The 15630-nt window shown below is 52.6% G+C and overlaps 1 protein-coding gene across 4 annotated transcripts in view; it reads left to right on the forward strand.

Moving 5' to 3' along the window:
• Nucleotides 1-2017: 2017 nt before the first annotated feature.
• The window catches only part of RUBCN (RUN and cysteine rich domain containing beclin 1 interacting protein), a 19497-nt gene continuing 5884 nt past the window's right edge, over nt 2018-15630 (forward strand). Inside the window, exons 1-14 of one of the 4 annotated variants that reach the window (XM_026854713.1) lie at nt 2018-2171; nt 4570-4653; nt 5589-5748; nt 5912-6018; nt 6591-6731; nt 6950-7106; nt 7347-7895; nt 8475-8519; nt 10363-10458; nt 10635-10750; nt 11219-11423; nt 11792-11893; nt 12642-12716; nt 15450-15510. In XM_026854713.1, coding sequence (XP_026710514.1) covers nt 2133-2171; nt 4570-4653; nt 5589-5748; nt 5912-6018; nt 6591-6731; nt 6950-7106; nt 7347-7895; nt 8475-8519; nt 10363-10458; nt 10635-10750; nt 11219-11423; nt 11792-11893; nt 12642-12716; nt 15450-15510 — 1937 coding nt within the window. In that variant the 5' untranslated portion in view covers nt 2018-2132. The remainder of the gene's footprint in view (nt 2172-4569; nt 4654-5588; nt 5749-5911; nt 6019-6590; nt 6732-6949; nt 7107-7346; nt 7896-8474; nt 8520-10362; nt 10459-10634; nt 10751-11218; nt 11424-11791; nt 11894-12641; nt 12717-15449; nt 15511-15630) is intronic. The other 3 variants (XM_026854714.1, XM_026854711.1, XM_026854712.1) reach the window with 3 other exon arrangements.

Here is a 15630-nt window from a genome sequence, read left to right on the forward strand (position 1 = left end):
TTACCTCTGGGGAGATGCACAACTTCTTTATTGAGACTGTTCGTTTGGAAAGGCACAGCTCTGCGTGTCCTACCCCCGCATCCTTGTCCTTATGTGCATTGCCTGCTTTTTATAGCATGAAATAACACAGAAGGGAGTTCCCCTGATTCACTGACTTGTAAGATCAATGTCGTGGCTGAGCTTTCACTTGTATTTCCTAACTCTGAATGTTAGAAATATTTTGGGGAGGAGCTGGTGAAGTTTTGAGCTCAGTGGCTGCAGATGCCCTTTGACCAGGGAGTGGCATTGCCAGTCCCCCCGGTCAAAGAGCATCTGCATCCTTCAGGATAGGGATGGGAAAAGCCCATAAATTCAGAAGAGCTGGATCAGTTTTCTCTGTCTCCCCAAGTTAGACCTCCTTCAGGAAGCTGCCTTTGATTCATTCATATCTGTGCTTTCTTCTTCAGTATCTCCTGAGATAAAGTCCTGACAGTGCTTTTTAGTCTAAGTACCTCATAAACGTATGCATACTTCCATATGCATTGTAGCTCTGTTTTAGAGCTCCTGTGCTGTCAGGGTGACAGGCTTCGCTGGTGGGATGGATTGGCTTCTGCATGGTTTAAGCTTAAGTGGGCACTGAAAGTGAGGAGGTTTCTCCGGGGAGACCTTGCAAAGGGAGTGGATGGGATCTTGAGGAAGAGCCAATGTTTGATGATCTGCTTGTTCATTTAATCAGTTTGGCAACAGCAAAAAAAGAGAATTTTGGTGAGAAAAGCTTGGTTTTAAATGCCAGGATTTTGTTGGGTTTTAGTGTCCTTCTCTGTGCTGCAGAAGTGTGTGGCCCATACTTTCATCCACAAAGGATGAAAATGGGAGCAGTGTTAAATAATGTTACTTATTTTAAATTTATTTTCCTTTTTTTTCCCTTTTGCTTTGGAAATCCTGTTTAGTTTTGACAGTGGGAAAAATTAACATCTTAAACACTGTGGCTTGTTTCTTGACAATTGAAAGGTTGGACTTTCATTCTAAGCTGTCACCTTCGGTGCTTTTGTTACAGACCCTGCAGAGGCATATTTTTTTATGTCATATACCTTTCAACATACATACTGCCTCTGAGAGAGTGGCTCCTATGTGAATACATGTTTCTGACAGTTGCTGTTCCTCTGGCAACACTGTCAAGTGGCTTGAGTGGGGACCTCAGTCATCCAAAGCTTCCTTCCCCAAAGTTGCTTTTGCATAGGCAAATGATGTTACCTCTCTGCACCATTACTCCTGCTTTATGGCAGATAATGGTGATTTCTTGCCATATGCAGGGTAGCCGAGGGGAATGATACTGATGAGAAATGCTGTATGAGCTCTAGAATACATCTGCAGTTTGCTAATCTCTGTCCATAACACGATGAATGCTTTTGCAAGAAAGTTAACTTGCACCTACAGCAGCTCAGGGCCAGAGAGCAGCTGTAAGGATGGAGATGCAGATGAAGAGTTACCAGCCTTGGAGTGGAGCACCTCTGCATCCTGATGGCACTGGAGTGCTCAAGGCAGTGTGCATTGCTTGGGGAGTGCTGCTCTCTGTAAATGCAGGTGCAGTGTGGCCAGTGTCTGCTAGATGTGGTGGACGTCATGCCGTTGCCTTACAGCTGCTGTACTCCTGACAGGCTGCTGCTCTGAGCAGTCTCTGGTAGAGCATGCGAGTGAAGCAAGCAAGGGGCTGGCTGGCAGGATGTCCCCCAGCTTTGTTGGCCCATACTGAACAAGTGGTATGTTGCAGGAGCTGTCAGTCTTTGTTGTGGCTGTCTCCTGAGACCACATCAGTGGTGGCTACCAGTCATCACAAGAATCATTACGATATGGCCTCTTTTCCACAAGCCACCCATGGGAGACCACAGGGAGGTGTAAAGTCCTTTAGCTCACCCTTGCTAGTTTCTGGACCACCAAAGCCTGACCAGATTCTCCTTGGAGAGAGTGCAATGCCATGTTCGTGTTGTGAAGCTCCTTTTGCTGTGTATCGGATGGAACTTCTTGTCTTCCTCTGCAGGAAGGAGCACTGGAAGCTGCTAGGCAACCTGAAGACCACAGTGGAAGGGTTGGTGTCCACCAGCAACCCGAATGTCTGGTCCAAGTATGGCGGCTTGGAACGGCTCTGCAGAGACATGCACAGCATTCTCTACCACGGGCTCATCCACGACAAGGTAGGGTCCTGTCCTGCCAGCACTGCTGCCTGTCTGTAGCAGCTTCGGTGCCTGTCATGAGCAGGTGGGACAGTCCAGTCTGCTGCAGCTCACTTCAGTGCTCGTGGCACCAAGTGGGTACCACGCTTGTAGCGGTGTGGGAAATGATCGAAGCAGGGACTTGCCGGGCAAATGCTGTGGTTGTCAGGGGAACCTGGATGTGTGTTCATTTTATCTCATCCACCTTTGATATGTTTTTTCGAAGTACCTGTGCCCCCCACGCTGAGGCCAGCTGCTCTCTCCTTTTTTCCTGCTGCAGCCAAGCGATAAAGTTGCGTTTGCAATGAGTCAGCCCTGTATCGTCTGCACTTGGACAACTCCCCAGTGAGGTCTGGCAAGAGAAACCTCGCATCTTTACTGTTTCTGGTTAGCTGTGTTAATAACAGGAGCTGGCAGCCAAGTCCATGCTCTGTGTGAATGGGATCTCTCTTTCCAGGCTCTCGTCGTGCCTTGCAGTTGCTCACCCAGCCATTCCCCCTTCAATGGCTGCCTGGAAGAATTTCTCTTTCCCACTTGTGTGCAGAGGCCTGAAGGTCTCCCCTTCTGCTTGCAATTACCAGCACAATTAATTTACAATAAAAAGTTGAAGCAAGTCTTCAGGGCATGCCTGGGGCAGGCTTCCCGTCAGCAGCTCTGCCACCCAGGAGAAGAGAGTGATGCAGAGGAGCCCCAGGCAGCTTGCATGGGCCAGCTGGGTCCAGGAGCAGGAAAACCACACCTATGCGATGCTGCACTTGAGCTAATAAACCTCCAGGAAGAGCCAGGCTGGCAGATTGTCCCAGCAGGGTGTTTTTCTCCCTGGATTTATTGTTTGCAGTCAACACTCATTACAGTGCTGCTCTGTTCCCGTTAGTCCCCAGTGGCATGGGAACTTATTTGGGAGATGTGCAGAGAGAGGAGCTACCTTTTACATGTGAGGAGTGCAGTGCTCCCTTCTGATAGATGTGCTATTAATAGGCTTCTGGAAGTGAGATTTAAATGATTTATACTTGTCTGTCTGTGGGTAACAGTTCATGCCAGACCTGCAAAGCAGGACGGTGTGTTGCCTTCCTCAATGCTTTTACTGTAGGTGAAGGCAACTGTTTTTCTTAGAAATGTCTCCCCTGCTTGGGCACGTGTGACACCAGTCAAGCTATAAGAGCTGCAAAGGGAGGCCTGTAAAAATACAGCTTCCTAACAGCAGTTTTTTCATAGTTGCTCCAGTGCAACAATTCCTTTTACTTATTATTTTCTTACCAACTTTTTTCCTACAAGTGGGAGTAAATTTTAAAAAGGTGAAAAAACCCCTATGTACATGTTAAGAGAACCAGGGTAAGAGGTTTTTAAACTTTTAAGTGAATTTTATTTATTTGTCTAGAAAACACCAATTCATTCTAGAGGACTAAAATTGCCATGTTAGTTCTCTAGTCTTAAAAAACCAAACCAACCCACACCCCCCCAACAAATAAACCACAAAACAGAACCCATTCCTCTGACACTTGTGAAAGAGGAAATAGAGATGGAGGAGAAAAAAAAATCAGCTTTTTGGTGAAGAGACACATTTTGGGGCTATGTTTACACCCGATAGAGTGGTGAGGGAAACAGCAATGCTACTGCAGTTCCTCTTTAATGGGAAGAATAACTAAGAACAGAACAACTCGTTGTCTGAATAAAGCTGAGGCAAACACAGCAGCTGGTAGAAATGCAATGCCAGATTTCTCACCTGGGGTGCTCGGCCGTGCTGGTGTCCTTGGTGGTGGCTTGCATCGCAAGGCAGCAATGGTTGCTGTTTTTGCTGGGATGTGTTTCCACATTGCCCTTCATGTCCCCTCACTGAGGTCTGACTCTGCAATGCTGAGGCATCAGGACTTTCCTCCAGGTCCTGCTCCGGCAGGAAGGGGAATGGTAATGTGGGAACTTGGTCAGCCTTGAACTTGTCAGACCTGTGGTTGGCCTTTAAGATCCTTATCGTACTTCAGCAGGGATGTGAGCCCTTCAGTGCCATATCTTGTCCCTGGCCCAAGACCTCTCCCGTCTCCATGGTGTGAGGGACTGCAGTCTTACCTGGTGGAAAGCTTGAGGGGTCTGTTGTCTGGTCATTTGTGGGCTGACCACAACTGAGAGGTCACCATGGGAGGGGCAGGAAACATCTATATCAAGCTAGTGTTTTTTGACTTGATCCCTTGATCTACAAAACTGTGTTATACACTTGCATTGTTTCTCTTTTGTAGAGCAGTGCTGCTCTTCATCTGTCTTATTTTCTGGCCCACTTTGCCAGGGTTAGGGGCTCTTCAGTCATGGTAGCATGGGGCTAATGTGGGATGTTGTCATTTAACTGGGACGTGAGTGGTGGTATCTTAACTGCCCCTGTCCCGGGCAGGTGTGCTGCAGGCAGAAGGATTACTGGCAGTTTGTGAAGGACATTCGCTGGCTGAGTCCTGGCTCTGCTCATCACCTGGAGAAGGTGGGTTCTTGGGGTGGCCTTGTGTGCCCAGCAGGGAGGGGAGAGGACAGCTGGGCTGTGATCCTCACCGGTGGGATAGCAGTGCCTTGGCTGTTGGCCTGCTGTGGGTAAAGCAGCTCCATGGCTTGTGGAGGCTGAAGCAGACGCGTGTTTATACACAAGCGACATCCTGGGAACTCGTCGTGGCTTGGGCTGAGACAATTGGCTGTTTATTTCTCCCAGGCCAGTATCCAGCTCAGCTCGGCTGGGTGCAGTGGGCATCACCAAGGGAACCGGCACAAGCAGTGCTTGTGTGTCTGCAGGGGTGATTCATGCATCTGTGCAAATCTCTGAAAGCCTGGGCTGTCCCTTTTCTGGGTTGTGCCTTGACGATGCATTTGATTCTCCTGTTGCTGGCTTGTGCTGACCGCTGGCACACAGGGGTGCTCCTGGTCCTCGGCTGCCCCGTGCTGACATCTGTGGTCCCCATGGGTGCAAGGGGCTGAGCACTGGTGGTCCCTGTGCCCAGCCTGCTGCTGGGGGGACGTGGGGTGTGACTCCAGTCTAGCTCTTCAGACTGCAGCTGCTCAGGCGTTGCTGTAACCTTCCCCAGTTAATGTGTCGGCAAGAACATGACCGTCACCCCCAGGGTTGGTTTGGATTTGGGACTGGGGGGTCCTTCCAGGTCAGGGGTGTGGCAGATGAATAGGAGAGCATGCAAGAGAAATTCATAGTGCTGGTGGCTGTCGGCGGACTTTGGTCGCTGTCTGACCTTTGAAGTGTTGTTCCTCCCTGGCACTTTAGCTTCCTTGGTGACTGGGGAGCTGCTGGGATGTGTCCTTGTTCCTGCACTGGAAAGTTGCCGTTATCAGAGGGACCAAAGCTGTGTGGTGTAACAGCCCCTGCTCCCCTACTTGCCTGTATGTGCCTTGACATGTCCCTGGCATCCTTTCCAGTTCATCAGCCTCCAGGAGAGCGGCCAGCCTGACCCGGAGGGCCTAGGGGACCAGGCCATCGCGCAGCTGTGGCTGCAGCACAGCCTGCAGTGCCACTGCCTGTCAGCGCAGCTGAGACCACTCCTGGGGAACCGGCAGTACATCAGGAAATTCTACGCAGGTAAAGAGAAAGGGACCTTTTCCTTATTAGGAAAATATCTAGCTGGTGGCATTTCCAAGCTGTGTGGGAGTGAGTGGGACAGCAGAAGAGGTGAGAGCAGCCAGTGCTGTCAAACCACACAGATGAGAGGGACCCACCCCAAGCAGCAGTTTTCTCTCCCCAGACACTGCCTTCCTGCTCAGTGATGCCCATGTCACGGCCATGCTGCAGTGCCTGGAGGCTGTTGAGCAGAACAACCCCAGGCTTCTGGCTCAGATCGACACCTCCATGGTGAGTTGAGATCCTGGCATTTCCATCTGGCTCTCCCCAGACACTGGCTGGCTGTGACTGCTTGTGCAAGTTCTCGTTCAGGGCACACAGAGCTCTTGGACAAGGGGTTGGACTTGGAAGTAGCAAAAGGAGCTCTAAGGGGGGGATAGCCATGAACTGGTCCCTGTGCTGCCTGTGCGAGCCTGGCAGGGCTTGTGGTGGGGGACATGTCTCTGTGGAGCCTGTAGTGAGGTACCTTGCTTTTGGCTGGCATCGAGGATTTGAGTGTGGAGACCTGAGGACCAGTTTGTTGTAAGAGGCACCTCTAAAGCTCTCTCCAACAGTCCCAAGCTTCAGGGCCAGCAAGCAGAGCTGCCTGGTCATGAGGGACAGCCACCCTCAGAGGGAATGAGCAGCACCCCAGGACACCTGGGTCCCCACTCCTGCTGGTGACGCCAGTGACCCCCTTGTGCAGCCCTGTGCCAGCTGCTCCCTCCCCAGAGGTGGGGAACAGTGGGCGCTTTCTTTGCACAGAGCTCCCCAGAGAAGAGCAATTAATGAGGCTTCATTAAATGAGGGCTGTGTTCTTTCAGCTGGCTGGTACGTCACTGCCATCCCTGTGCGTGTCAGGCCCTTCTGCTGGCACAAGAGAGATGTGTGACCACGACAGTGAAGGACACGAGAGCCGTCTGCCTGGGGCGCTGGGCTGCCTGGATCATTTCACTGAGAGCCTGGTAATTTCCCGACGGGAGCCTGCTGTGTAACTGTGAACAAAGAGCTGTTTCCCTTCTGTACTGCTACGTTTTTCCCTCCCCATCCTCCTGCCCCCAGGGCTGCTGCATCCTTTGCTGGCTGGTGACCAAGCCCTCTCAGATCGATTCCTTTCCGTTGCTGCTCCTTTGATGTGTAGCCCCGTAAATGCTGATTTATTAATTATACCACTTCTCCTCAGCTTATGAGGAAGAGTGATGGTCCACCTCCAGTGACCAAGAGTCAGAGCCTGACTGCCCTCCCTGCGACCCCGTACGTCCCGGCTGCAGGCTGCACACAGCAGCGGTGCTTTGGGTCCTTCTCTGGCCTCCACCATCCAGCCTCCTCTGGCCTCTCAGGTAACAAAGGTGGGCTAGGAAGCTCAGGATAGACCCAGAAAAGACTTTGCCTTTTTTTCTGCTCTGGATTCTTTGTATGGATGGGTACAAGAAGGATATCTGCCCATGGTGGGAGGGAGATGGAGATCCTTGGCCTTTGCTCGTGCTGGTGGGCATGCTGGTGTGAACCCACAAACTTACTGCCGTAGGGTGGTCTGTTTGTGCCAGAGTGTGTGACATCCTGCTTCTGCCTCTGTCCAGACAGGAGACCAGCGAGCTCCTCTGTTAGCTCCAGCACCAGCCAGCCCCAGGAGCACTGCCTATCCACCCGGTCTTCCTCCTTCAGCGAGGGCAGGTCCCCTCTGGAGCAACCCGGCTCTGTAACCTGCTTCCACATGACCTCACCCAAAGACCCCTTCTCTCCAGGCAGCGAGATGAGCTCCAGCACCACCAGCCAGAGCGAGGACACTTGGATGGGGAGTCAGGAAGATCCGCAGAGTGATGTTAATGACGGGCCGGAGTACCTGGCCATCGGGAACTTGGGGCGCCGGGGCCGGGCATGCAGCAGTGCCAGCACCAACAGCACCAAGAGCAGTAGCTCCAAACTCTTCTCCTCCAGCAGCTCCCAGAAGCTGGACTCAGTCTCATCACTGGGGGAGCAGGGGGCAAGTGGAGGTGGAAGCAGGGGCCTGAGCCTGTTGCGCCGGTCCAGCTTCTCAGAGGGACAGTCATCAGCTCCGCAGGGCATCCTCAAAAAGAGCCATATGCGCTCTCACTCCGACACCAATGTGGCTTCGGGGAAATTGCATGGTAATGGGGCACCTTTTCTGTGATGGCTTTGGAATGTGGGAGTCCCTGGCACTGGGAGGCTGATGCTGGCCACCTCTTTGATTCCATGGATTGGATTGGCAAGGGGAACAGTGGGCGAGCCGTTGGGAAATCTGGCCTTTGCCCTTAGTTTTCCTGCTCTGCACTGGAGGGATGGGCTGACACTTTGCCTCCCAGAATGCTCTGGGACGGTCTGTTATTGGTATTGGCAGCTTTTACCAAAAACTTAGAAAATGGCAGCAATGCTGTGGCATTAGCTGTCCTGCTTCCCCACTGGCCTTGCCTGGCTGGGGCATGGAGCCATGGCAGGGCACTGGACTGGGGCTTGTGCTCATCCTACTGGTAGGATGTCATCGTACTGGTAACCTGCTGGGTCCTCCTGTGCTCTTGAGTGGGTGAATGCATGGTGGGGGGAGTGGGCTGTGAGGGGACAACCAGTTTGTGGGAGTCTGCACCACCGGTGCTGCCTTCTTGGGAGAAGTGGAGGTCCTTGATGAGTAGTAATTGGTCTGTCTCTCTTTTTCTCTCCCTTAATGCTGCCCTTCTCCTCTGTCTGCCCAGGAGGCCTCAGGGATATCACCATTATAATAGAAGATCCAGTGGCAGGTTTGGGAGCCAGTATAACAGCCCTTCATTAGTGATCATTGCATCAAGTTCAGGATTTCCATCAACCCATTAGTGTCCATTTAGAAAACAAAAAAATTCTTTCTTCCCTGTGTCCCAGCTGGCGCTTGGGAGCGTGGTCACGTTTATGCATGCAACCTGACTGAGGATCCCAGCTTAATTTTTGGAAGCAGTGAACCAGACCCAGAAGGTGCCCAGCTCCCCTGCATGGCGTCGGAGAACACTGGCCACTGAGTCCCTGAGCTGCATCCCCTGCCCTTCCCTCCACCCTGCTGCCTCAGGAGCCAGGAGAGGTTTCATCTCTCACCTAGCAAATAAGGGCTGGTAGCTAAGCAGGCGTGAGCTTGCTTATGCAAGATTAGTGGATCTGTGGTATGGGGAGGTTTGATGTTGGTTGAGTTCAGCCACGTCTCAGCCAGCTGTGCTTGCACCCACAGCCAGGACTCCTAGGTGCTCTTCTTGGCTCAGGGCACATTTCCTCCTGAGCAGATCTGCTGGGGTGCTGCCATCCCTTTGCCCCACGTGCAGAAAGTATCAGCAGCTCAGAAAAATGGACTGTTTTCTTTTGCATCCATTGAACAGCAGCATTGGGTTTGTCAAGCTCCCATCTGGGTGCTGAGAAGGCTCCGCCATGGAGGTAGTGGGTGTTCAGGCAGACGTGTCCAGCTCCAGCGGAGGATGCCAAGCACTGCCTCACTTTACCCTTCAGCAGTAGGCTCTTCTGTACCTCAAGCTGGTGATTGTGAAGTGGTTTCTATGCTGGTTTCCAGCAGGTTGCTGCCAGGCTGCAGCAGTTAGCTGTGAGAGCGTCCCACCCCGATGGGTGTCCCTTGTCACACAGCCTGTGGGGTGGGTTGGTCGCAAGCCCCATCTTAGTGGCTGCTGCTTCACGGTCCTGGCAGGGAGATGCTGGTGTTGGTGGGCTCAGGAACCTCCAGTCATATCAGGGTTACGGCACAAAGCAGGGAGCAAAGAGGAGTAGGAGATTGAGAGGATGGGGTGGCCCTCTGTTGTGCTCAGGATGTTGGGATGTCAGCTGGCACCTGCCCTGTGTCCACACCTGTCTTACTCCAGTCGGGGTGTTTTCAGTCTCCTTCAGCAGTCCTCTGTCACCCAGCTGCTCAGTCCACGTGCTCCCTGGGGCCGTGGCTCTCCGTAGAGCACCATCCGTTGTTGGTCTCCAGTCAGGCCAGTTCTGGGCAGTCCCCACTGGCTCAGCCTGGCTGGGATTGCACCACAGTGCATGCATGGGACAGAGCCCTGCCCACAACATGTGTAGGTCACCTTGAGCGTTTCAGCCCAGGCTTCGGGGTTGTGTGTGGGGAATGCTGCCTTCTAGCTGAGCAAGAGCATGTCCTTCAGATGCCTCCTTCCGCTGTTGTCCAGCCTGCTTTGCAGGGCTGGGAGGCCCACAGATCCCTTGATTGCTCGGGTTTCCTCTTGTTTCCTGACTCTGACCTGGGGGATGACTTCCCTCAGAGATGTTCCAGCAGGAAAGAGGGGCTGGCAGGTGTGCTTGTTGGAGTCTGTTGTGTCCCCCAGCTCTGTTAGGAGGTAAAGAGAGGAAGACTTGGGACTTGACTGCTCCATGACTCTCAGGAGCTTTTCTCCTTTCCCCTTCTCCTCTCCTACCTGAAGTGACCTTCAAGTTTTGTCCCCTCCTGGGCTTGCCCTCAGCTATGGCATGGAGGAGGAAGACGTCCCTCCTTGCTTTCCATCCATTTATGCCTGCCTGTGTGATGCTGAGCCCCTTTCATTTCACCCTGTGCAGTGGTTGGGTGCCTCTTGGATACTGATGTGTGTCTGGTGTCATCTTCCCTTCCAGAGTCCCATGGTGATTCCAGCGGAGGGACAGGGCCGGTCTCTGCTTCCACCCAGAGCAGTGAACTGAGCACTCCAAACTCCCTCTACATGGAGTACGGTGAGTACAGCCACCTTCAGTGGGGACACTCGCTCCTGGTCAGACTCTTCCATCCGCTGCAGCGGCCTCAGCCTCCAGCACCTGATTGTGAGATGCTGGTTGGGCACTGGCTGGGCTTGTTAGCATGGGTGTAGCAGCAGGTCCCTCTGTCATACCTTTGCCTCTTGCTTTTCTAGACTCTGGACAGTACCTGAGCTCAGGGGAAGGGATGTTCAGAAGACCCTCGGAAGGGCAGTCCCTTATCAGCTACCTCTCTGAGCAGGACTTTGGCAGCTGTGCAGACCTGGAGAAGGTGAGGGAGGCAGCAGCAGCCTGTGTGCGTTGGAGAATGTATCTTACTGCAGGTTCAGTGATACTTCCCTCTGTGGGAAAGATGTTCCCATAGTATTTCCTGCTGCAGAGCTATGTGCAACTTGACTTCCTCAGTGGTGTCTGGCAGCCGGGATCTGCCAATTCAGCATATACACAGCAGCTTTGCAACATGTTAGGGCTGCTAAGGGACATGTGCTGACTCCCCAGAGTGAATGTGTTGCACATCCTCTTCATAGGATGCCCCTTGTGTTTTGGAGTATTCTGGTGTCCCAGAAGTTTCTAGGTCCTCAGAGAAGAGTCAGGTTCTATGGGATCAATAGCTATTAAGGACTTTCTACCACCTTCCATGAATAATCTCGTTCCTGTCACAGGTGGGGAACAAAATTTTACCAAATCTTTCTAGATTCTCCATGGTACAGCCTTGAATGCTTTTGCTCTTGCCTTGCAGGAGAATGCCCACTTCAGCATTTCAGAGTCCCTGATAGCTGCCATTGAGCTGATGAAATGCAACATGATGAGCCGGCAGCTGGAGGAGGAGGAGGAAGAAGACAGCGACAAGGAGATCCAGGAGCTTAAACAAAAGATTCGCATTCGGCGCCAGCAGATCCGCGCAAGGCACCTGTTCCCTACCTGCCAGGAGATGGGCTCAGACAGTGGGTGATGTGCTTTGGGCTCATCAGCTAGTGCGATGCGGGGTTTCTGTCTGTTGCCTGTCATAGCACTGGGCCTTCCTGCCTGTTCTTTGGAAACAATCATATTGCTACTAAGGTGCTGCAGCAATTTGTGAAAATCTGCTGCTATTGAAAACTATAATGGGGCTGATACTGTACACTGATAACACTTGTGTGCTGCTGGCACTGAGTTATGGAATGTAATTTCATTTTGAACCCATAGTGTTTTCCATCCTTGACCTCCATCCCTCCTCACCCTGGCCATACCTGACTATCAGCTTCTTCCTTAGCTGTCAGTGGCCTTTCAGACCACTTCCACTGATGGCTTGGCTGTGTTGCATTTTTCTCAGGTCTTGTGGCGACAGACAGTGGCTCCCAGTTTAGCTCCCACGGCTCCATGAGGCTCTCTGACTCAGGCTCCGCAGAGGATGTGGAAGAGTACGAGATCCGAGGTAGGAGGGAATAGCTGGGTTGGTTTCTTCCATAGACAGACTTCTTGGTGTGGCTGTGTTGAGGACCGTCCCACTGAAGAAGACTGCGTCCCTCTGTCCTTCAGGATGGCTTTTCCCAAACAAATGGCTGAATTCTGAGCATGAGCAGAGAAATCAGTTTCCCCTTATGTGGTGGCATGACTTTGCTTTGAAATCCTCTGAAACCCTCTAGCATTCAGTGCCTCTGGCTGATAGGTGGTTTCCATTTCACTGGCTGGTCCACATAGCTAGAGAGAGGCGGGAGAGCTGCCATCTTGCTCTCCCCCACCCCAGAGATGTAGCTCTGACCACTTATCTCGTGGGTGGCAGTGGTGGGTGCTGGTCACATCCTGACCTGTATGTAATACCTGTAGTCTCTGCTCCTGGCAGCTTGGGTGGCTGAGCTTATCACCCACAGGAGACCTGTCTGGGTCCCTGGGTGTCCCTTTCCTTCAGAGCCTTGTTCATCCAGCAGTACCTCAGTCTTGCTGACTTTAAAAAGAAGATGGAGCAATCTAGTCTCCAACTATAAACTTCTTGTCTCTTGACTGCTGACAGCAAAGCCCTCCGTTTAGTCCCCAGTGGCTAGATTTTGGGCTCAGTTTTGAAGCCCATAGAGGGGTGTGTGAATTCAGTTCTAGGCTTCTCTCGTGCGAGTGCTGCTCTTGTATTATGCCCTTTCTGGCTGAAGCACTGAAGTCAACTGTTTTGTCATCACCGTGTTATACAGATGGTAACGATGGATCTAACCTGATTCAAATGTCCAAGAACGGCCTCTCAGTGTCAATGGCTTCCTTGTTCTCAGGTAGTACCCTGCAGTGCTCCCCTGCAGCACGCGTGCGTGTGTGTGCAAGGTGTGTGTGTGTGTGTGCACGTGCACACTTCTCAGAAATCTGCCTGATTTGGGAACTGTGAAACGTATGGTCCAGCCGCTAGCAAGAAAAGCCATGGCAGCATGATATGGCAGGATGGAGCAGAGGCAGAGGAGCTCTGCTGTGGGCTCCATCCCCTGGGACATTTTGCCTTGCGGTGTTTCGGATACGCCAAACGTGCCAGCTGTGGTGAAGACCTGTCTTGCCTGGGATAGGGCTTGGCAGGGTGATGGCACAGCTTTGTGTCTCTGTAGCTGCTGAAGGCTGAGCCTGAGCTGGATGAGAGCAGAGTCCTCTACAGTATGGGACCAGGTCTCCATCCCAGGTGCCTTGGGGAGTGTTGTCCTGCTTGACTTGGCAGAGCTGGTGTGCCATAGCTCTGATCTGAACCATGGCCAACCCTTCCCATCCTGTTCAGACTTGAATTGGAGAAGAATCCTTCCAGAAGGAAGTCCTGGAGGGAGAAGTAGTGAGAGCAGACAGGGCACAGGCAGTTTGTTCATACTGGAGGCCCTGGGCACCGGGATCACATGCAGCCAGGTCTTGCTTAGTGTTTTTATTGTTTACAGTATTAGTAGATAATCCTTCCAATCTGCTGGCTGCATTTAAATAACCTTCATGTGCTCCCTGTTTGCTTTAGCAAGGGAACAGCCTACATGGGGTGCTGCTGATCTCTCCTGTCAGGTGTTTGGTGCCAGTATGTTGCTCCTGCCTGAGATGCTGGTGCTCAGAGCTTCCCCATCAGCCCTGCTATGTCCTGTGTTTACAGCCCAGGGGTTTATTCCAGGAGGCCTTATCCTGGCCTAAAGCTGGCATATAGGGGCTGGGGTGACGTCCTTGGGTTTGGGGACTGTTCATGAGCCTCCTAGGGACTGTCACCTGGTGATACAACTGGCAGCAGAGGTGTTTTGGGCAGCTAATGAGGCTTTTGGGGAGTGTCTGCAGTTAAAGTTGGGAAGCAAGCGGTGTCAGGATCCCAGGGCTAGCCCCCATGGGAGCCTAAGGTCAGATTTGTCTCCCTTTGCCATCCCTGAGACGATGCCAATGCCTGAGTGTGCCGGCTCTGCCTCCCCATAACACACTGTGCTGCTTGTGCCCCGCTGTTTGCTCATGTTCATCGTAGTGTAGGACCATGCGGCACCTTCCTGTGCAGAGCTGAAGGCACCAGAGTATGGCAGGTATGTCTGGCCAGCACCCTGTATGGTTGGGAGGCCATGTGTACGTGAATTCCCTGTTTTCTGCAGCTAGAATTCTGTTCGCATGTTGTAGATACGCAGGTTCCTTAGCATTAGGATGCTTTCCTGTGCCTGTTTCTAGCAATGGATGTCAAACGGAGGGTCAAGCATCCATCCTGAACTCCACTAGCGTGAGTCTGTAAATTTATGGGCAGGACTGGGACTTGCTCCCCTTGCTGCCAGGGTGGCTCCACTCTTCCTAGGAGGGGCTCAGGGGTGGCACTCTGCTCAGCCAGGCTGTGATTCCTTTGGCCTTGGTGTGCAGTTGGTGGCTGACTGGCATCAGATGGGCTCTGTGCAGGTCTGTGTAGCAGACCTACTTGGGGTGGAGGAGCAGGGGCCCCGAGCTGTGCCTCCTCTAGCCAGGCACTGGGCCACTGGGTCAGGGGGAGCTGCAAGCCTGTGTTTGGGGCTTGTGTGGGCACTGTGGACCCCATTCCTAGAGTTTCCCAGAGGTCCAAAACAGGAGACCTGCTGGGCTGAAGGTTGTGGCACTGGCCTCTCTTCTGTCCTGACCTGTAGTACTTTCCCCTTGCATGCCCTCCTTCCCTTTGCTGGGATTCTGTCTGCAATGAAGCAGCGTTTCTGCCTGCCTTGTACTGCTGGAAGAGTCTCCTGTCGCAGGGTCCTTTCACCACTGAGATGAATTCCCTGTCAGGATTTAAGCTGCTGGATTGAAAGAAAGATGAAGTTATGAAGGTACCACTGGGTACTGCCTGGTACCCGAGACTGGCACCGAGGAGGGATGTGGGGCAGCCCCGAGCTGTTGTGGAGCTGATGGAGGGCTGGAGGGAGCAGGACCACAGTGTCCTGTACTGTATCTTGGACCCCTCCCTGCTTGGGAGATGCGTCTGTGGCCTCTGCAGAGTGCTGGCCCCCGTGGCTGCTGGCCCGCTCTATGCACAGATGCTGACATGTCTCTGTGTGCTGGCCTTAGGCTGCCAGCCCCACTGTGCAGTCACTGACAAGCTGTGGCATGGCCACTGTCTGATCCTACAGGTTGTGGTCAGGTAGAGAGAAGGGCTCTGCATCCCATTGCTAATCCCCTGCAGCATCTATACTGCGTGTAGAGACCTACTAAACCTTCTTGCTAACCTTGCTGTCCTGCCCTCTTAGCTTCTGTGTGTGTACTGTTTCAGGCCTTGTCACTGCTAGGACTTGGTGGATGACCTGTATCAGCAGCCACTTGTCTCCCCCAAGCCCCAAGCTCACAGTTTTCACAGCATCCCACCGTGTCCTTTCCCTGTAACTCCAACAGGTGACTGATTAGACTGTACCTCTCCTTGCTACTCAGTACCACTTGTAGAAGTCAATGCTGTAGTTCGCGTGCTTTTAAACAGCTTGATGAGTTTTACAGTGAAACTTCGGTTTGAAGTGAGTGTATCCCCCTGCTCTGCCCCATCTGCTCCACCTTGTCTGTTTGTGATTCAGATGCAGACATCAAGAGGAACCCAGACTCCAGCAGAAAGTCCTTTCTCTCCTCGGAGTCCATGTACGTCTTCAACTCATGACAAGACATCTTGGTACCGAGTTCCCCTTCCTGCCCAGCTCTGTTCTTCCACATGCATCTCCAGTTTTGCACTGGAGTGGACATCCCTCCCTCCCCTAGATG

Source organism: Athene cunicularia (assembly GCF_003259725.1).
Source record: "Athene cunicularia isolate RWA chromosome 9 unlocalized genomic scaffold, athCun1 chr9_part1, whole genome shotgun sequence".
Classification (NCBI taxonomy): Eukaryota; Metazoa; Chordata; class Aves; order Strigiformes; family Strigidae; genus Athene; species Athene cunicularia.